We start from the raw sequence: 22,494 nt of genomic DNA, 5'->3' as shown, positions 1-22,494 counted from the left end.
CAGCATTTCTGGGGTATGAGGCAACACGACGCTCACTGTATCTCTCTGCTAGTAAAGCCAGAATTGAGCCCTTCTTTTCTTCACTCAAGACTTTTCTTTTCAACTCCTTTAGCATGGTTAAAAGGTATTTCCAGGACGTCCCTCCTGACAGCACCATGGAGGTTGTCCTTCCATCCATCCTTATAGGGACAGGAAATGCACGAGAGGTTAAAAGGTCCCCTCCCACACTCCAGTGTTTTTCCTGTCCCTGTAAGGACAGGCACGGTAGAGGTCGTGGAAAAGTGAAGCCAACCTTGGCGTCCAGCACTTATCTTGCGGGCTCAGGGGGATCGAGAGTCCGAACTCCACCTTCCCCCTGTCAAGAGGTCCGGGGCAGACACCCCCCCCCCCCCCCCCCCCAAGGAAGGGGGGTCTCTGCCAGGAGTCCCATGGAGCAGCGCTCTGGCACTCGGAAATGGAACGGCAACGCGGCAGACAGCATGAGGATCAATCAACCCACGCAAGACAAGGTAGGATAAATTAAGCGGCGGGGGGGTTGGCCATACACGACTACCATACACCCGTCATGGAAGACGCTGTAAGAGCCAGCGATCACCCTGAACCACCAATGCCTGTAAGTGGGGCACGATGGTACATGACATGGAAAGACAGGAGCTTTAACCAAAAGATTCCTGTGATTTATGTAGGAAAATACGGCTCCAACCCCGGCAGCATCAACGTCCAGGAAATCAGGCAAATCCAATAAATGCCCCATCTGTGCCAGCAAGCTACTTGGGTCATGGGAAAAAAAACCCCTATGTGAGGGGTGCACCCTCAGGATCGTCAGAGAGGCGAGCAGGCTCTGCCGAGATATGCACAATGGTCGGAGAGGAGGTCCAGGCCTCTGTCTCAGGACTGCTACCTACCTAGTCATCCAATCAGCCCCACACGAAGAGGCCAAGAAGGGAGCCCGATCAGTCATCGGACAAAGATGTCCAGTCGCTAAATACAGACTCTGAGGAGGAGGGCGAGATCACCTCAGAACCCCCCCGAGATTGGAAAAAGATATCTCTAATCATAAAACACGGACGAGCTTCTCAGCGCTGTAAGAAGCACTATGCAAATTGAGGAGGCCCCAAAGACTCATTCTGTCCAGGACTAAATGTTTGGGGGCCTAAGAGCTAGAATTCACCAGGTCTTTCCTGTTAATGACCATATCCGTACAATGATTTTGGAGGAATGGGAAGACGAGAAGCTGCTCGTCATTCCTCGAGACTTCAGGCTTCGGCTACCATTCAACCAGGAGGACATTAACACTTGGGATGAGGTTCCTAAGACCGACAACCCAGTGGCCAGGGTGTCAAAGACTTCAATCCTCTTTTGAGGATTCCTCTAGTCTCAAGGAACCCATGGACAAGAAGGCCGATGGGCTCCTAAAGAGGGCTTGGGAGGCCTCTGCGGCGGTTGTGAAGACTAACATAGCCGCCACATCGGTCGCCAGATCCATGCACCTATGGATCGACCAGCTAGAAAAGCAGATAAAGGGGAAAACCCCCAGAGGTGATATCTTAGAGAGCCTTCCCCTGTTGAGGATCGCAACCGGATTCCTGGCGGATGCTTCAGCCGAATTGGTGCGATTTGTGGCCAAGAATAATTCTTTATCCAATGCGGCTCGTTGAGCCATATGGATGAAGACCTGGGCAGGGGATTACCAATCAAAAAATACCCTTTTCAGGTGGGAAGGTATTCAGACCAGTCTTAGATAAAATTCTGGAGACTGCCACAAAAAATATTTTCCCTTTCAGAGGTCCCGTCCTTCCCAAAGGCAGGAATATAGAGGGAAAGGGAGATCAGCTCGCTGGGAGTACCCGAAGGGAGGGAAAAGTGGGGGGGGGGGGGGGGGGCCCCCTTCTCGCTCCGGACAAAGTTCCAGGAGCAGGAGACAATGACGCCAGAACAGTATGGGGTCGCCTCAAACACTTCTCGGATGCATGGGGGCTCATCTCCCAGAACCGGTGTATCCTGAACACTGTTTCCCTGGGCCATACCCTCGAATTCACAAACCCCCCTTCACCCCCAGCATTTGTAGTTACAAATCCCCTCTCCAAAACCCCCTCATAGACCCTATATGTGCAGACGTAAAAGATCTGTTAAGCGCAAACGTAGTGGTTCCGGTTCCAGAAACAGAGGGGTCAGGGCCACAATTGAACTCTTTTCACAGTAAAAAAACCTTCGTAAGAGAGTCGGACCATTATAAATTTGAAACCACTAAACCAATGGATCCGATACAAAAGATTCAGAATGGAGTCCCTTAAAACCACCATCCCTCTCATAGACCTGAACGCCGCAATGTGCACAATAGATCTAGAGAGTGCATACTACCATGCTCCCATCCACCCTCACTCTGAGAAGTTCCTTCGGTTTACACTAAAAATAGGGATCGAGTACTACCATTTTCAGTTTCAGGCTCTTCCATTCGGACTAGCGTCGGCACCCCAGGTCTTTACGAAGCTGGTCGCAGAGATCGTGGCACACTTAAGACAAAGTGGCATAATCATCGTTCCATACCTGGACGACTTTCTCGTAATAGCTCATTCAGCATCAGAGTTAAAGACCACTCGACTTGGTGATCGCCACGCTCCAGAACCTAGGTTGGATCCTGAACAAAGCCAAGTCAGATCTGCAGCCCGGAACCCGAAAAAAATTCTTGGGAGTCATGTTAATTCCAGAAGAACCTTGTTTTTACCGGAAATAAAAAAAGGAGACTGTGAGGAACAAAGTCGGTCAGCTATGGGAAAATCGAATCTCCATAAGAACCGCAATGAAGGTCCTAGTAACTCTGACAGCATGCATACCTTGCGTAATGTGGAGTCAGGCTCACACAAGACTACAAATGGAAATCCTGTCAAAATGGGACAGACGGCAGACCTCGCTGGACAAAGAGATTCGTCTGTCTCCAGCCCTAAAATCATCTCTGAAGTGGTGGACCAGTCACAAGAACAGCAGAACAGCCAGGGGGTGCCTTGGATCCTATCACCGTGCGTGACTATCGTCACGGATGCCAGCAGAAATTGATGGGGGGCCCATCTGGAAGGAAGGTATCTTCAAGGAACATGGCCCGGAAACATCAGTTCTCAGTCCTCAAACTACAGAGAGCTACGAGCTGTTTGGGAGACACTAAAACGAAGTCGGTCAAGTCTACAGGACCAACATATAAAGGTCATGTCGGGCAACGTAACCACAGTATCTTTCCTACGACAACAGGGAGGCCCAAGACACGAGAAGCTTCAGTGCCTGGCTGCCCGCATCTTCACATGGGCGGAGAACAATGTTCGCTCCATATCAGTGGTTCACCTAGAAGGCTCCAGGAACAACATAGCCGATTATCTGAGCAGACGAGAAGTCTGAGCCACCGAGTGGGAATTGAAGGAAGAAATATTCATAGACTTGTGCCACTGGTGGGGAACCCCCCAGCTGGACCTCTTCGTGACAAGAAAGAACTCCAAGCTACAGAGATGATTAATTTTTTTTTTTTTTTTCTCCCTCAATCCAGCGGACCGTCCAGAAGCGGTCGATGCCTTGAACCAGAGATGGGGAGGGGGACTTCTTTATGGCTTTCCTCCCATTGCTATAATACCGAGAGTCCTCAGAAAGATCTAGGAGGAAGGAGCATGGGTAATGCTAGTGGTCCCCTTCTGGCCAAGAAGAAGCTGGTTTCCCCTCCTGGAAAAGACGCCTCAGGAGGGGGCCGCTCCATCTACCAGCAGCAGAAGACCTGCTTTCCCAGGGTCCAGTTTTGCACCCAAATCCGGATAACCTACAGTTGGTAGCATGGATCCTGAGAGGGTGATCTGTTATGAATGGGTCACCGAGGAGGAAAGCAAAACCAAGCTAAGTCACAGAAAACCAGAGAGATTGGTAACTACGCGGATTGCAGACCCCTGATCCTAACCACACAACTAACAGCAACCGTGGAGCGTACCTACGATGATTCTAGATGCCTCGTCACAGCCGGAGGACTAAACAAGCCTAAAGCAAGAAAAGTGGAAATCTAAACTGCCCCAGAGCAGACCCCTAAGGAATAGACAGCCCCCACACATGTATTGACGGTGACACAAGATGAAAGCACAAACACAGGAAAATAGGCTGAGCAAACGATGGGGCCCACACTAACTAGAAAGGACAGGAAAGGAAAGATACTGTCTGCAATCATGCCAAAAAACCTGCAAAAATGTCCAACACTTCTGATGGCAAAAAAACCCTGAAGTCACTAGACTTCACCCACTATATCAGCACTCTGGCCTCTTTTTGCTCTGTTCTCAGAATATGCCAATCTAATAAGGGACAAAAGCAAATTGGCACATACAGTGACATAAGAGTGGAAATTCAGCACAGCCCCAGCCGGGGCTGGCTGACCACACAAAAAACAGAATAAACCAAATCAAATGTGAACATTAGCAGAGACAACTTAGCTTGAGAAGGCAGGAACTGAGCTGGAAACTAAGACCTCAGGAGGCAGGAAAAAATCACAAGCATGGGAATGGGGGGGGGAGTCTGTCTTAAATCCAGTCTGAGATTCCAGATGTCCAATCCTCATCAGGTGGCAGGTCTCTTAATTACATCAGCTTCATTACCTCCTGCCACCACCAGAGGGAGCCTGGAAAGAGAACTCTCACAACTCCTCTGTCAGCACAACCAGTTCCCTCACCAGAAACCAGAGGCCGAACAGAAAATGAGTTCACAACAGTGATCCTAAAAACCAGAGGCCTCTCTGACCAAGTGATTTCCACGATGCAGGCCAGCCGTAAGCCCGTTACAAGTGCAGTCTATCTTAAGATTTGGAAGAAGTTCTGCTAGGAATGTGGTAGTAGCCCCATAGACCCGTCTCACCCAGATATCCCCCAAATCCTTGACTTTTTCCAGGCAGGATTTAATAAAGGTATGAGTACGAGCACACGAAGTTCAGATAGCGGCTTTAAGTACTTTCTTTGATTTCTCCTTGGCATCTCATCCATGGATGGTGCATTTTTCAAAGGCCATCCAGAGATTGAGTCCCATGTTAAGGATAACAGTTCCCCCGTGGGACCTAAATCTGGTACTTAACACTCTATGCAAACCCCCATACGAGCCGATATCGAAAATGGGATGTCACAAGACTCACACTTAAAACCGTCTTTTTGGTGGCCATCACCTCAACCAAGCGGCTGGATGAGATCCAAGCCCTGTCAGTTCAGAACCCCTACATTCAAATATTTGACGACTGCATAATATTAAAATTGAACCCGGGATTCCTCGCTAAGGTAGTATCTCCCCAAAATTTAAACCAGGAGATGGTCCTACCCTCACTTTGCCCATCCCCGAAAAATGAAAAAAAGATTCTTTCACTCTTTCACGTCAGACGAGCCGTCACACACTACTTAGAAGCCACTCGAGAATGGCGACAAGACAAAGTTGTTTGTCCAATATGGGGGTAAGGAAGCATCTAGGCACTCCCTAGCAAGGTGGATAATGTCAACCATCTCCTCGGCATACGAGGCGGAAGGAGTACCTATACCAGAAGGGCTTAGAGCTCATTCCACCAGGGCGATAGCAACGTCATGGGCCGAGAGGGCGGGGGCTTCAGTAGAGCAAATATGCCACCTTGGCTACACTAAACACTTTCTGTAGACACTATAAATTGGACACGTTGGCAGCTAGCCAGATGACCTTTGGTTGTAAGATGCTACAAGCAGTGGTCCCACCCTAATGAATTCCTACTTTAGTATTCTCCATGGTGCTTTCAGGAGGGACGTTCTGAAAAACGGAGATTAGACCTACCGGTAATATTATTTCAAGGAGTCGATCCTGACAGCACTGCTAGTTCCCTCCCTAAGATTTGTATTTGTAATGATATGCTTGTACAAAATCTCAATAAATAAAAATTGCATCCATACTGGTGTGGTACTTGGAAAAATCACTGGAGAGTGGGAGGGGACGGGGACCTTTTAACCTCTCGTGCATTTCCTGTCCCTATAAGGATGGAAGGAAGGACAACCTACATGGTGCTGTCTGGATGGACTCCTGGAAATATTACCGGGTAGGTCTAATCTCTGTGTTTGTCATTCTTATTACTTTTGGGATGTTACTAACACTTGTTTTGTTAGCCAGCTTGTCCTATTGCACCAGGATTGTGAACACCACAGCAGGGTTTTTTTATACTTTACTTCGTTAAGTAAGATTTGGTTCAGGTGATCACCTGGATTGGTTGCATAGGATTGCCTCCTATGGCTGCTTTGGTCCTGTGATCTGTATTTCCACAACAATGGAATGCGGAACTCTTGTTGGCCAACAACGGGCACTTCATTGGACTGACGATCAAGTGATCTGGACTGGGTGATGGTAGTGTGCGGTGCGTAGCCTGGGATTGGTCAGCTCCCACACATGCTCTTTTTTTGCATACTTTTGGTTGCTTAGCTGCACCTGTGTGATCATTTTGTGTGGTGTTTTTTTTTTTTTTTTTTTTTTTATCCAATGACCTTATAGCAGATTGTGAGATTGTGCGCATTAGGGTACCGTTACACTTAGCGATGCACCAGCGATCTCAACAACAATATGGATCGCTAGTGCATCGCTAAGTGGTCGCTAGTGAGCTGCCACACAGGCAGATCTCACCAGCGACATAGCAGGGGTCGCTACTTACCAGGGTGGATTGATTTAAATCACGCCGATTTAAATCATGATTTAAATCACGATTTAAATCAAAAGATTTTTTTCTATTTAAATCGGATCGATTTAAATCATGATTTTAATCATGATTTAAATCACTGATTTAAATCAAAAGGTTTTTTTTTAATATAAATCACGATTAAAATGAGAAGTGAGAGCAGTGTGCATGTGCGCCCATAGTTACACGGACGAAACTAGGGGCAACAATCTAACGCCAGGGTGAGGGGGGGACCCCAAAGTAAGTAAAAATCTTTTTTGTTTTACTATATGGCAATAGGTAGGTGTTTAAAAGCAGCATGTCTTAATTGTATAAACTATTAATAGCCTCCACATTTTGTTCATACTGCCCCTTTAATTCCACACTTCTAGCTTGGTTTCAGTTTTGGTTTAGTTTCTTTTTCCCTGCATTCAGTTGACATGCCCAAACTTGTTGGATAGTCAGCAGTACTTGGCTCAGGCTGTAGTAACATCAGCAGTGCTTGGCTCAGGCTGTAGTAACAATCAAACTTCATAAGTGATCTGTGTGAGCCATGGCAGCAGGTCGTAAGAGAGACCCTATTTGGGTTCATTTTGTTGAGATGCCAGCAGCAGATCTTGGAAAGAAAGGTGCAAGAGCAAAGTGCAAATACTGTCAAAAGGATATCCAAGGACTTGTTTGCCGTTTGAAATCACATTATGAAAACTGCAACCAGAAGGGAAATGAAGATGTTGATAGTGATACAACTAATGTCAATGAACCCCCACAGCTTCTTATGCACCAGGAGCCTAGTACTAGTGGTAAGTCTGGCAATTAATTTACAACCTATTTTTTTAACAGACATTTTACTGGGATGGTTAAAGTCTATGAAAAGAAAAATGATTTAAATCAAAAAAATCTGATTTAAATCAAAAAAATCTGATTTTTTTGATTTTTTTAAAAAAATCAAGATTTTTATCCACCCTGCTACTTACCTGTCAGACGTGGCGATCCTGACGTCCTCCCGCCCACCTCCACGCGTCGCTCGTCAGCGCCACAGGAAGCGGCCGACGAGAAACAGTCCAGGACGTTCTCGCGCGACCAGCAGCAGGGGAGCGGTCAGAGGTAAGTATCAGACATAGCGATATCGCTAGCAATATCGCTATAACGTCACAATCGGTGACGTTACAGCGATATTGCTAGCGATATCGCTATGTGTAACGGGGGCTTAACTGTGACGGCACAGGACTTGCTGCATGAATTGGAGGCACAGTTACTAGGACAATGCTCACATATGATTGAGAGATCAGTCTCCATGTTTCTAGTACCCAGTTGTTAATGTGGTATATTGTAGTGAATATGGTGCAGTTTTCTGCTATTTGCACCTATGGTGAATAAGGGCTTGAGATGTGACTTTTAAATATGTATTGTGTGTGGATAATATGTTGGGTGGGCTGTGATTGACCAACGGGGTTTTGATTGGTGTTTTACTGATTAACCCACACTATTTAAACCTGCTACTTTGTACTGCTATATATGCTTGAAAAAGACCTATAAGTCATAACGTTGCATCTGTTCGGAGGAATTTAAGATGTTGTTTTTCATCATCAACCCCTGTATGTGGTCTGGAGTATTAGTCCTCATTCAGACTTGTGTGTTTCATTTACAAGTGCTATGGGCAGCACGGTGGCTCAGAGGTTAGCACTGCAGCCTTGCAGCGATGGAGTCCTGGGTTCAAATCCCACTAAGGACGACATCTCCAGCACTCAAAACCAGGAGTTGGACAAAGCAAGGCTTATTATTACCCATTCAAAACCAGGAGTTGGACAAAGCAAGGCTTCATGTGGACGGGGAGGGCCTGTAGCTGTGGAGGGTGGGGTTGTTGCTATAGAGGGCATGTTTGGAGTAGAGTAGGAGGTTACGACTAGTTCTCATTTCAATGCCATAACACCCCCCCCTCCCCCTTGGACGTTCTGTTCAGAATATCTAGAAAACCGTGCAAACTATTGACAGAAAGTAAATTACTACTTGTCATAATTCTGCAGCCCAGATATGTACTGAGATTATGTGAAAAGCCCAGACAACCCCTTTAAGCAGTTAAACTGAGGTGATCTACGACTACTGGTGTTCATAGGTAGGTGTCTGTTTTATACTACGGACCTGTCAAATGATCTGTATGGAGGGGGGTGTAGCTTCTGAGCCCAGTTTTTAGCCCTGTGTTTTAAATTAAGCAAAGTCCTGGATAACATTTAACTAATCAAACTCAATAATAATATTACCGCCAATAAATATTTTATAGGATGGCAAAACTCTTCATGATGAATTGGAAATAATTGAAGGAATGAAGTTTGACAGGGGTTACATTTCTCCATACTTCATAAATACCAGTAAAGGTGAGTCCATTGTTTTCTCAGTACTTAGATTCTGAAGTCAATTGCAATTCGTAATCCTTACATGACTTACTCAGTATCCACCAATATATGCTCCTCATGTTGTTCAGCATGCCGCCATTAGGAAAGTGTCACTTAAACATTAATTTGCCTGAGGTTTACTAGGAATAACTACTCATATTTTCAGGTCAAAAATGTGAATTCCAGGATGCATATATTTTACTAAGTGAAAAGAAGATTTCCAGTGTGCAGTCCATAGTACCCGCTCTTGAGATTGCTAATGCACATCGCAAACCTTTGGTGATAATCGCTGAAGATGTTGATGGGGAAGCTCTGAGTACTCTAGTTCTTAACAGGTAAAGACTTTTGTCAAATTAAATGCAAACATGATCTTTTGGCAATAATGATTAATGTATGAGCGGTAACTTTATAACCATGGCACAGTGTTTAGAAATTTAATTTTTAAAATGTTCCTTTTATTGTGAAAATGTAATGCAATCCAATCTGCAGGTGGCATGTTATAGAGCAGAAGGAGCAAAGTTAAGGTTGGTGAGAAAAGATGCAGTATAGCTTGTGTGGTCCAGTGGTGATCCTATCCGTTGATAAACCATTTTTGTATGTATACAGAGATGGCTAAAGTCACTGATATGACCACCCACTGTACCAAAAATCACAGAAAGCAAAAGCTGAAATGGTGACTACACTGGTTATACTGAATTTCTTCTTGCAAAACGGTCAATGTTCTCAGTCCCTCCTCCTCCATAACCTGACTGCAGATTGGACAGCATTCTCATGGTGGCTTTAACTCTTCAGTGATATCCCACTTATATGAACTGCATATTTGTGTGCTGTTCCTAAGCCAGTTAATTACAGCACTGGTGCCAACTGTGGTATACGGCAGGCACCCTAATTGCTGGAGTAAGAATTCTGTTTTAGTTCACCAACTTGGAATCTCAGGTGCCACAGTCAATCATGACACTAGCATTTAAATGGTAGCAAACATGGCAGGCAAACATTCTGGTGGTTCTCATTATGCAGCCACTTGGGTGTTTGCGTTTTTTTTTTTTTTTTTTTTTCTTTTTCCATCTTTCCAGTACACGTGTAAAAGCTGTCACTCAACTATAAGTTGTCCTGCAGAAAAGAAGCCCTCATACATCTTGATGGGAAAGTACAGTTATGGCGTTTGAATGTCAAGGAATTAAAACAAAAGCAAAGGGGGAAATAACAATCTGAAAGAGTCTCAAGGCTTAGTTCACAAATGCAAAACCTTCTGTACTTTTGTTATATCATAGTGATTTTAAAATGTTGATGTGTCACAGCGTATGCATCATGAAAGTCGGTGCCAATCCGACCCATGACGCATACCCTGTGTCATGACTTCAAAGCCCATCTGCGGGTCGGGTGACCGGGGTCAATGAAAGGTCACCTGACCCGCTGATACAGGGGGCTTTGTAATTCACCACAGGGGGCCTGGTTTCGCCCCCACGTGGCTACGATCGCTCTGATTGGCTGTTTCACTTTTAACAGCCAATCAGAGCGATTAGTAATATTTCATCAATAAAAATTTTTGAAATATTACAATCCAGCTGTGGCCGATGCCGAAATAGCATCGGACATGGCTGGACACCGAGACCCGACCCACCCCCCCCCTACACCGACTGACGGCACCGATCGGCTGCCGCCACCGATCGGCCACCGCCGTCATAATCTGCCCCTCCGCCCCACCGATCTGCCGCCGCTGTCATCTGCCCCCTCTCCCCTTCCCTCCGCTCCCCTCACCCCCCCGGTACCTTCTGAGTCCCCCTGTCGCTCCCGGTGTCCCGCGGGTCCGGATCATGGGCGCCGTCAGTTTGGAAAATGGCAGCCGCAGTGTGCCCGCCCGAATCTGCCGGCTGCAGATTCCATTCTTTCATTTTGATCACTCTCACAGTGACCAAAATGAAATAAAAAGTAAATAAACCCCCTATTATCACCCACATAGGTAGGCACAACTAATAAAATAAAAATATTTTTATTTTTCCATTAGGGTTGGAATTAAGGTCAGGGTTGGAATTAGGGTCGGGGTTGGAAATAGAGTCGGGGTTAGCATTAGGGTCAGGATTAGGGTTAGAGGTGGATTAGGGTTAGGCTTGTGGTTAGGGTTGGGATTAGAGTTAGAGATGTGTTAGGGTTGTGGTTAGGGGTGTGTTTGTGTTAGTGTTGGAGATAGAATTGAGGGGTTTCCACTGTTTAGGCACATCAGGGGTCTCCAAACGCGACATGGTGCCACCATTGATTCCAGCCAATTTTGCGTTCAAAAAGTCAAACCGTGCTCCCTCCCTTCCAAGCCCCAACATGTATCCAAACAGTGGTTTACCCCAACATATGGGGTATCAGCATACTCAGGAAAAATTGCACAACAACTTTTGGGGACTAATTTCTCCTGTTACCCTTGGGAAAATAAAATATTGGGGGCTAAATTATTTTTGTGGAAAAAAAAAAATCTTTTCATTTTCACGTCTGCATTATAAACTTCTGTGAAGCACTTGGGGGTTCAAAGTGCTCATAACACATCTAGATAAGTTCCTTGGAAGGTCTAGTTTCCAAAATGGGGTCACTTGTGGGGGGTTTCCACTGTTTAGGCACATCAGGGGCTCTGCAAACGTAACGACCGCAGACTATTCCATCAAAGTCTGCATTTCAAAACGTCACTACTTCCATTCCGAGCCCTGACGTGTGCCCAAACAATGGTTCCCCCCAACATATGGGGTACCAGCGTACTCAGGACAAACTGGACAACAACTTTTGTGGTCCAATTTCTCCTGTTACCGTTGTGAAAATAAAAGATTGCGAGCTAAAAAAAATCATTTTTGGAGGAAAAAATGATTTTTTTATTTTCACGTCTCTGCATTATAAACTTCTGTGAAACACTTGGGGGTTCAAAGTGCTCATAACACATCTAGATAAGTTCCTTGGAAGGTCTAGTTTCCAAAATTGGTCACTTGTGGGGGGGGTTTCCACAGTTTAGGTACATCAAGGGCTCTGCAAATGTAACATGATGCCGGCAGACCATTCCATAAAAGTCAGCATTTCAGAATGTCACTAGTTCCCATCCGAGCCCTGACTTGTGCCCATACAGTGGTCATCCCCCACATATGGGGTATCAGCGTACTCGGGACAAACTGTACAACCACTTTTGGGGTCCAATTTCTCCTGTTAGGCTACTTTCACACATCAGGTTTTCGGCGTCAGGCGCGATCCGGCGTCGTGCCGGAACGCCGGATCCGGCAAATGTTTTGTAAAACCTGATGTGCCGGATCCGGTTTTCTGCCGGATCCGTCTTGTTCTTGACAGACAAAACCGGATCCGTCTCATCCGGTTCATCCTTTTTTTTTTTATCCGTTTTTCGACGGATTACGCCGGATCCGGTTTTTAAAATTGACCCTTGTGGCCTTCCGAACGGGATTGGCTACTGGAAAACTATATATAGCATGTTCCTACAGCCCTTCTTTGACAGGTTGTAGAGGAGAAAGTGCAGGTTGGAGAGAAGAGCAAGTTACTGGCGAAGATGGATGTTGTCATTGGAAATATTTTGAAGAATTTGGCGGATTTTATAGTGGAGGCGAATCGTTTGAGGGTGATTGTTCTGGAGAAGGAGAGAGCGAGACAGCATTGCATCAGGCATCGTAGACGACGTTTGTGGATCCACCCCATCACAGCCAAGAGAATGACGCGTGGGGTCTATTCTACACTCTGCATGGACCTACGACGAAACCCGGATAAATTTTTTGGATATGTTCGGATGAAAATGGAGAATTTTGATTACTTGGTGGAGCGCATTGCACACCTCATAAGAAAAGCGGACACCTATTGCCGCTTCTCTGTTTCACCCGCAGAGCGTCTGATGGTGACTTTAAGGTAAGCCACATTTATTGGATGTGATCGTATCAGAGCACACTTTCACTGCAATCTTGTTGGTGGTAGTTTGTATCTCCAAGTGTTATAGCTCAGTTTTGGTATGTAATGCTGTGATTTAAAACTAATTTATTGTTTTTTAATTCCCCACAGATTTCTTGCAACTGGAGAATCCCTTTCGTCACTGCATTTCCAGTACAGACTCGGGATTTCCACCATATCTGGAATTGTGAAGTACACATGCCGTGCACTGTGGGACTCCTTAGCTGAAGAGTTTTTACCAGAGCCCACAACAGCGAGGTGGATTGAAATTGCTGACAAGTTTCAACAGATATGTCAGTTTCCCAACTGCTTGGGCGCTGTGGACGGGAAACATATCCGCATTGTAAAGCCAGCTGGATTGGGATCGGAATATTTCAATTACAAGAAATATTTTTCAATTGTCCTCATGGCCATCGCTGACGCGGAATACAAATTTATTGCGGTTGATATTGGGGCCTATGGCCGCTCCAATGACTCTCAAGTTTTCAAACTGTCTGCCATGGGGCGTAAACTGTATGGAAACACCTTCCAGTTCCCACCACCTAGACCGCTGCCGCAAACATCTGGTCCACCTATGCCATTTGTCTGTGTAGGGGATGAAGCCTTCCAGCTGTCAGAACACCTTTTGAAACCGTACTCTAGCAGAGGATTGACAAGACCAAAACGCATTTTTAATTACCGCCTCACAAGAGCAAGAAGAATGGTTGAATGTACCTTTGGTATTCTGACAGCCAAATGGCGGGTCCTATTGACTGCGATCAACCTCAAGACAGAAACTGTGGACGAGGTGATCAAAGCTTGCGTGGTACTCCACAATTTTGTTATCTGCAAGGAACCCATTTCCATTGAGGACACCTCTGAAGAAACCACCTTGCAAGATTACCATGACATTACCACTAGAAGTTCTGTGACGGTTTCAGTAATGAGGGACAATTTTGCACTATACTTTATGTCACCTCAAGGCAGAGTACACTGGCAGGATGACAGAGTGTGAAAGATTTGTGCCCTAACCAAACTTGTGTACCTTCTGTACCAACAGTATATACCTTTGCCAACCAAAGTTGGCTATCTTGTCATGGTCTCTATTTTTAGCTTTAGGCCACAGGTGTGTACCTGGTTGTGTTTTATGCAAAGTATTTCACCTTTTAACAAAAGTTGTGTACATTGTTAGGAAATCACCAACAATAAACACAACTTTTTAGGTGAAATACTTTGCTTCAAACACAACCAGGAACACAACTGTGGCAAAAAGCTAAAATTTACCCACAGTTATATACCTGGTTTTGAATACCTTTTTACCTTTTAAATACCCTGTATTTAACCTTTTTTTTAAACATATTTCGCCGCAGAAAGAAATGACAGACAACCAGTGTAAACAATAATTTAACTTTTATTTAAAATATTTTTTTTTGTGTAAACTGTTTTTAAAGTTAAAAAAAACTTTTTTAATAAAGGTTTGAAACCAACCAAATGGGCATTTTTATTACAAAAAAAACATTATAACTCGGTGTAGTGTGGGGTGGAAATACTGCTGGAGGGGCTGCGGGACACTTCGACAATGGGAGTGTGGAGAGAGGACTGGGATCGTGGTGGGGAAGGAACAGTTAGAGGTGATGGTGTGGAAATGGGTGGACATGTGGGAGGCAGAAGAGGTGGTGGCCGGTGGAGTGGAGGGTTGGGCAGGGACTGTAGGAGCAGATGTTGATGGAAAGTTGTATGGGGAAGGAGTTTGGTATGGGGAAGGAGTTTGGTATGGGGAAGGAGTTTGGTATGGGGCAGGTTGCTGGAAGTGGGGAGGTTGCTGGTATGTAATAGGAGGGGGAGGATGGAAAGTGGCTGGAGGGGGTGCAGGTGGAGGAACTACAGTGGTGGGAGGTGGAGGTTGGGAGGTAACCTGCTGTAGAGCACCGTGGCACGAATGCATTACATGCATCTGCTGGGTAGGAGATGGCGTTTCCATGCGCTCCACAACAGACCTGAAAAAGGTGTGGTTTGGCGAAGATCTTGCTTCTGAATGCATGGTTTGCAGAAGTGTCTTCACCTCCAGAATGCTGGAGTTGATCTGCTGAAAGCCTGCGGAGATTTGCTCTGACAAGACATTTAGACAGTTCTGGAAAGATGCATTCAGATGAAAGAACTCTGGCGCATAACTCTTTTCCTGACCCCTCTGCTGCTGCCGCCCAGTACCCGCAGGTGTACTAGAGGTGGCAGGGGCAGAAGGATGGGGTAAAGGGAAAGCGATCTCCTCACCAGCAGCTTCATGTAATGTAGGCGGCCACGATGCTCCTGTGCTGGTGGATGGTACAGATGGGTCGAATGTGTGGGAAGGCTGGGAAGGTGCAGATGTACCGGGGCGGTCGAAGTGTCCCTCGGTGCCGGTCTCCTCAGGGATCCCCTCAGAAGGGTCCAATTGTGCAGGCTCCCGAGTGCTGCTCACCGTGCTGTGGAATAAAGAGAAAAAAAAACAATTAAAATAGTGACATGGTATGGCCCTGGCTGAAAAAAAAAAAAGTTACATCTAAACATTTTTTTGTCACATGTGGTGTGTAATATTTACCTTCTGGTGAGCATTGTTTCCCGGAGGAACGACAGGGCTCGTGCGTACTTGTACTTGCTCCTGCGTCCTCCAGATCCACTCGGGGCCCGCATCTCTTTATTGAACTCCTTCTTGAAACGATCCCTCACAGACCGCCACCGCTTCACAATTCTGTCCCCTGAAACGAGAAAGGACATAGTGGTTAGTATACAACATCAGTGTTTCCCAAACTCCAGTCCTCATGGTCCCCAGGGGTCATGTTTTCAGGATTTCCATAGTAAATGGAAATCCTGAACACATGATCCGTGGGGACCACGAGGACTGGAGTTCGGGAAACACTGGTTTACATCAAGCAACCGGTACTGTATATACTTCCGCTCTTTAATCTGGGCCCGAACATCGAGGTCCTCCCAGCGGTCCACAAGGAGCGAACAGATTTCCTCCCAGAGTCGTCGGGTAACGATCAGGTCAGCGTGGCGGCGGTCAGCCATATTCCAGAGCGGCTCCCTTTCTCTGACGAGATCGATGAGGTGGTCCACATCGATTCCTCCATTCTCACCGTCAGTCGGGAGCACGCTGTGAAGGCTGTTAAAGAAAAAGACAAAAATAACATAATTAGCCTCCACAAAAGAAATGAAATAAAAAGTGCAAAAAAAACAAAGCAAAAATATTTATACTTACACGCTGGTGACCGCCGCGTTGCTGTCGCCGACGACCCTGGGAGGCACTGCGAGGACCTCTTGGCCGAGCACCAGATTGGGAAGACTAGAGAAGAAAACAAAAAATGTTATGTCTTTGGATGTAGGCATTTGTTTGCTGTGTGTGGTCTGCAGAACATTTTCTATGTGTTGTGTGTAGTGTGATGTTGTGTTTCTGCGTTTGATGCCAAAAACTTACCAATTGTGAGCCCACTCCAGGTGTCTGTCCACCCCTTCCTTCTTCTTCTGGGAGCTCCTCTTCATCTTGTGATTCCTGTTTTGAAATAAAAGGCAATGAATAGACATATATTACAGAGATGATGGGTTTTGGAAATAAAAACTTACCGTCAAACGCTGACGATGCGAGGGAGGGCTCCCAGAAGATGTGCTGTCCTGTTGATGGCCAGACTCCATGGCTGTGGGTATGGTTGCTGCTGCCAGTGATGCCATTTCTGCTGCTGCTGCATCTCTTGGGCGGCTGTTGAATAAAGAGAAACAAAGGGCCAATGAATATCTTGATATTCCATGGCCCTAGTTTGGAGGAATGGGGGATTTGATAATTACCGTCTCTCATCTGCTGCTGGACTCCCCTCCTGTTGTTCAGCATGCTGCTCCATTTGGGGTGGTGGTGGTGCTGATGGTGCTGCTGCAGTGGTCTCCTGCCTTCTCCTGCGCCTGGTTGCTGTCTTGGGTGGCATGTTGGGTGTGGCTGAGGGTCCCACTGTCTTGCTTTTGTGTCTTGTGGGCAGAGCTACTGAGCATGCTCAGACCAAAAAAACCGGATCCGGCTTTTGCCGGATCAGGCGCATTGCGGCGCTCATAGGCTTTCATTGTGTGAAAAAGCCGGACGCGCCGGATCCGGCGTGTCCAGCTTTTTCGCCGGAGACCAAAAACGTTTCAGTAGCCGGTTTTTTCCAGACGCCGGATTGAGACACATTGCCGGATCCGGCGAAAACCGGATGAAACGCATGGCCATCCGGCGCAAATGCAAGTCAATGGGGGGGAACCGGATCCGGCATTGAATTTCGCCGGATCCGGTTTTTGTCAAAAGCGCCGGATTGCACCTAACGGCGAAAACCTGATGTGTGAAAGAGGCCTAACCCCTTCACGACCTTTGACGCCACGTAGGCGTCATGAAAAGTCGTGACAATACGACCCATGACGCCTATGTGGCGTCATAAATTGATTGCCCCCCTGCGGGTCGGGTGACCGGGGTCACTGGAAGGTCACCCGACCCGCACACAAAGGACCCTTCAGAGTTAACACCTGGGGGTGTGGCTTAGCCCCCACGTGCCTACGATCGCTCTGATTGGCTGTTAAAAGTGGAACTGCCAATCAGAGCGATTGTAATATTTCACCAATGAAAATTGGTGAAATATTACAATCCAAACCATGGCCGATGCTGAAATAGCATCGGACATGGCTGGACACCGAGACCCGACCCCCCCCCCCCCCCCCCACACACCGACTGACTGCACCGATCGGCCGCCGCCGTCATAATCTGCCCTCCGATCACCCCCTCTCACCCTCCTTTGTGCCTCAGATCTCCCGCTATCCATCCCGATGTCCCGCCATCCAGCGTCATGGGCGCCGCCATCTTGGAATATGGCGGGCGCATGCGCAGTGCGCCGAATCGAATCTGCAACGCTGCAGATTGATTCATTTATTTTGATCACTATAATAAACTTTCATAGTGATCAAAATAAAAAAAAAAAAGTAAATCACCACCCCCATAGGTAGGGACAAATAATAAAAAAAGCAAAATATTTTTTTTTTATTTTTCCGTTAGGGCTAGGGTTAGACTAAGGGTTGTAATTGGGATTTCGTTAGGGGTGTGTTGGGATTAGGGTTGAGGTTAGGGTTATGATTAGGGTTGGGATTGGGGTTAGGCGTGTGTTGGGGTTAGGGTTGGAGATAGTATTGAGGGGTTTCCACTGTTTAGGCACATCACGGGGTCTCCAAACGCGACATGGTGCCACCATTTATTCCAGCCAATTTTGCGTTCAAAAAGTCAAACGGTGCTCCCTCCATTTCGAGCCCCGACATGTGCCCAAACAGTGGTGTACCCCCACTTATGGGGTTTCAGGGTACTCAGGAAAAATTGCACAACAACTTTCGGTGTCTAATTTCTCCTGTTACCCTTGGGAAAATAAAAACATGGGGGCTAAAATTATTTTTGTGGAAAAAAAATGATTTTTTATTTTCACGGTTCTGCGTTCTAAACTTCTGTGAAGCACTTGGGGGTTCAAAGTGCACACCTCACATCTATATTAGTTCCTTGGGTGATCTAGTTTCCAAAATGGGGTCATTTGTGGGGGGTTTCCACTGTTTAGGTACATCAGGGGCTCTGCAAACGTAACATGACGCCCACAGACCATTCCAACAAGTCTTCATTTCAAAGCGTCACTACTTCCCTTCCGAGCCCCAACGTGTGCCCAAACAGTGGTTCCCCCCCACTTATGGGGTACCAGCGTGCTCAGGACACACTGGACAACAACTTTTGGGGTCCAAAATATCCTGTTACCCTTGTGAAAATAAGAAATAGTGGACTAAAAATCATTTTTTGAGGAAATTTTTTTTTTTTTTTTTTTTTTTTTTTTTTAACGGCTCTGCGTTTATAAACTTCTGTGTAGCACCTGGTGGTTCAAAGTGCTCACTATGCATCTAGATAAGTTCCTTAGGGGGTCTAGTTTCCAAAATGGGGTCATTTGTGGGGGAGCTCCAAAGTTTACGCACACAGGGGCTCTGCAAACACGACATGGTGTCCGTTAACGATTGGAGCTAATTTTCCATTCAAAAAGTCAAATGACGCTCCTTCCCTTCTGAGCCATGCAGTGCGCTCAAACAGTGGTTTTCCCCCACATATGGGGTACCAGTGTACTCAGGACAAACTGGACAATAACTTTTGCGGTTCCAATTTCTCCTGTTAGGCTTGGGAAAATAAAAAATAGCGGGCTAAAAAATCATTTTTGAGGAAAAAAAAAATTTTTTTTATTTTCATGGCTCTGCATTTATAAACTTCTGTGAAGCACTTGGGGATTCAGAGTGCTCACTACACATCTAGATAAGCTCCTTGGGGGCTCTAGTTTCCAAAATGGGGTCACTTGTGGGGGTTTCTACTGTTTAGGTACACAGGGGCTCTGCAAACGCAACATGACGCCCGCAGAACATTCCATCAAAGTCTGCATTCCAAAATGGCGCTCCTTCCCTTCTGAGCTCTCCCGTGCTCCCAAACAGTGGTTCCCCCCCCACATATGGGGTATCGGTGTACTCAGGACAAATTGCACAACAACTTTTGTGGTTCAATTTCTCCTGTTAGCCTTGTGAAAATAAAAAATAGCGGGCTAAAAAATCATTTTTGAGCAAAAAAAAATGATTTTTTATTTTCACTGCTCTGCGTTATAAACTTCTGTGAAGCACTTGGGGGTTCAAAGTGCTCACCACACATCTAGATAAGTTCCTTCGGGGGTCTAGTTTCCAAAATGGGGTCACTTGTGGGGGAGCTCCAATGTTTAGGCACACAGGGGCTCTCCAAATGCGACATGGTGTCCGCTAACGATTGGAGCTAATTTTCTAATCAAAAAGTCACATGGCGCTCCTTCCCTTCCAGGCCCTGCCGTGTGCCCAAACAGTGGTTTATGACCACATATGAGGTATCGATGTACTAAGGAGAAATTGCCCAACAAATTTTAGGATACATTTTATCCTGTTACCCATGTGAAAATGAAAAAACTGATGCGAAAAGAAAATTTTGGGTGGAAAAATTAAAATGTCCATTTTTTAATTCCATGTTGCTTTAGTTCCTGTGAAGCACCTGAAGGGTTAATAATCTTCTTGAATGTAGTTTTGAGTAGCTTGAGGGGTGCAGTTTTTAGAATGTTGTCACTTTTGGGTATTTTCTGCCATATAGACCCCTCAAAGTGACTTCAAATGTGAGGTGGTCCCTAAAAAAAAAAAAAAAAAAAAAAAAAAATGGTTTTGTAAATTTTGTTGTAAAAATGAGAAATTGCTGGTCAACTTTTAACCCTGATAACTTCCTAACGAAAAAAAGTTGTTTCCAAAATTGTGCTGATGTAAAGTAGACATGTGGGAAATGTTATTTATTAACTATTTTGTGTCACATAACTCTCTGGTTTAACAGAACAAAAATTCAAAATTTGAAAATTGCTAAATTTTCACCAAATTTCCATTTTTTTTCACAAATAAACGCAAGAATTATCGACCTAAATTTACCACTAACATGAAGCCCAATATGTCACGAAAAAACAGTCTCTGAATCGCTAGGATGCGTTGAAGCGTTCCAGAGTTATTACCTCATAAAGGGACATTGGTCAGAATTGCAAAAAATGGCCAGGTCGTTAAGGTCAAAATAGGCTGGGTCATGAAGGGGTTAAAAAATCATATTTTTTCCACAAAAATGATCTTTTCACCCCCAATTTTTATTTTCCCAAGGGTAGCAGGACCTTAAAGTTATTGTGCAATTTGTCCTGAGTACGCTGATGCCCCATGTGTGGGTGTAAATGACTATTTGGGCGCATGGCAGAGCTCGGAAGGGAAGCAGCGCCATTTGACTTTTTTGGCTGGAATTGAGATCGGACACCATGTCGCGTTTGGAAGCTCCTGATGTAACAAAACAGTGGAATCCCCCCACAAATGACACCATTTTGGAAACTAGACCCCCCCCCCAAGGAACTTATCTAGATGTGTGGTGAGAACTTTGAACCCCCAAGTGCTTCACAGAAGTTTAACGCCCAGGCGTGAAAATAAAAAAATCATATTTTTTTTTTTTTTTCCCACAAAAATATTTTTGCCCCCAATTTTTTACTTTCCTAAGGGCAACAGGAGAAATAGGACCCCAAAAGTTGTTTTGCAAATTGTCCCGAGTAGGCTGATACCCCATATGAGGGAGTAAAACACTGTTTGGGTGCATGGCAGAGCTTGGAAGGGAAGGAGCACCATTTGACTTTTTCAACGCAGAATTGGCTGGAATTGAGATCAGACGCCATGTTGCGTTTGGAGAGCACCTGATGTGCGCAAATAGTGGAAACCCCCAATTCTAGCCCTAACCCTAATGGGAAAATGGAAATAAATACATTTTTTTAATTTTATTATTTTTCCCTAACTAAGGGGGTGATAACGGGGGGTTTGATTTACTATTTATGGCGGTTTTTATATTTGGCAGCTGTCACACGCTAAAAGACGCTTTTTATTGTAAAAATAGTTTTTGCATCATCACATATTGAGAGCTATAATTTTTCCATATTTTGACCCACAGAGTCATGTGAGGTCTTATTTTTTGCGGGACGAGTTGACGTTTTTATTAGTACCGTGTTCGGGCATGTGACATTTTTTGATCGCTTTTTATTTCGTTTTTTGGGACGCAGAACGAACAAAAACCAGCGTTTCATGAATTTCTTTTGGGTGGTGCGTTTACGCCGTTCCTCGTGCGATTAAATTGATAAAGCGGTTTTTCCCTTCACCCATGACAGCACCACCTGAGAGAGGGATCCTCCCCGCCAGGACAGGAACCTACTGAGACATAAGGGGCGGCACCTCTCCCCCACTTCAGTTGGGTTCCTGTCCTGGAAGGAACCCCACTGTCGGCGGTGCCTGTCATGGGCGAAGAAAATGGACCCAGCCCCGTCCCGGCGCAGGAAGAACAGTTGTCTCACCTGCAGCGCCGGCCGTTGGGTGCTGGATGCGCAGTCCCCGGGGCCTCCGGGGTTCCGGGTTCGTGCGGGCGTCGGTGGGATCCCCGGGGTCTGCAGGAAGCCCCCACCGCGCTGCCCTCCCCTCGCGCACGCCGCATCTCGATCCCCATAGCAGGGGAGAGACGCTGGCTTCTTCTGGCCGCTGACGTCAGCGGCGCACTGCATGCTGGGTGCGCTGGCTGACGTCAGAAAAGGGCGACGGTTTAATGGCGCCGGATGAGACGCCGGCTTTCTGAAGCGGTCAGCCGGCGGTCGCAGGGGGGAGGGGAGAGACGCTCACCTGAGCGGAGGCACAGTATTTAAAGAGAGAAGGCGGCAGCCGACGGCGGTGCAACATGGAGTCAGAGCAGGAACCTTCAGCGTCCCTGCCTCCCTCTCAGCCCTCTGGCAGAAAGCATGGAAGCCATTCCAGCAGCAGCCGCCCCAGCCGCAGGTCGGGCGACTCATCAAGATCCAAAGAACGCAGGTCACGTGCCCCGACGCAGCCTCCGAGTCCGGTACCCTTGATTTCGGGTGGTGAGTGAGCTTCGTAAATGTTAGCATTATGTTAATAGGGCTTCTTTTGTATGCTTCACCCTGTAGG

General features: G+C 46.2%; 1 protein-coding gene across 1 annotated transcript in view; it reads left to right on the top strand.

Moving 5' to 3' along the window:
• Positions 1-22,494, top strand: part of HSPD1 (heat shock protein family D (Hsp60) member 1) — a 163,676-nt gene that overhangs the window by 35,929 nt on the left and 105,253 nt on the right. Inside the window, exons 6-7 of the mRNA XM_073558160.1 lie at positions 8,940-9,033; positions 9,218-9,386. Of these exons, the coding sequence (XP_073414261.1) occupies positions 8,940-9,033; positions 9,218-9,386 (263 nt within the window). The remainder of the gene's footprint in view (positions 1-8,939; positions 9,034-9,217; positions 9,387-22,494) is intronic.

This window comes from Dendrobates tinctorius, unplaced genomic scaffold (assembly GCF_039654945.1).
Source record: "Dendrobates tinctorius isolate UK_male_01 unplaced genomic scaffold, ASM3965494v1 ptg000254l, whole genome shotgun sequence".
Classification (NCBI taxonomy): domain Eukaryota; kingdom Metazoa; phylum Chordata; class Amphibia; order Anura; family Dendrobatidae; genus Dendrobates; species Dendrobates tinctorius.
This window is presented reverse-complemented; position numbering and strand designations above follow the sequence as displayed.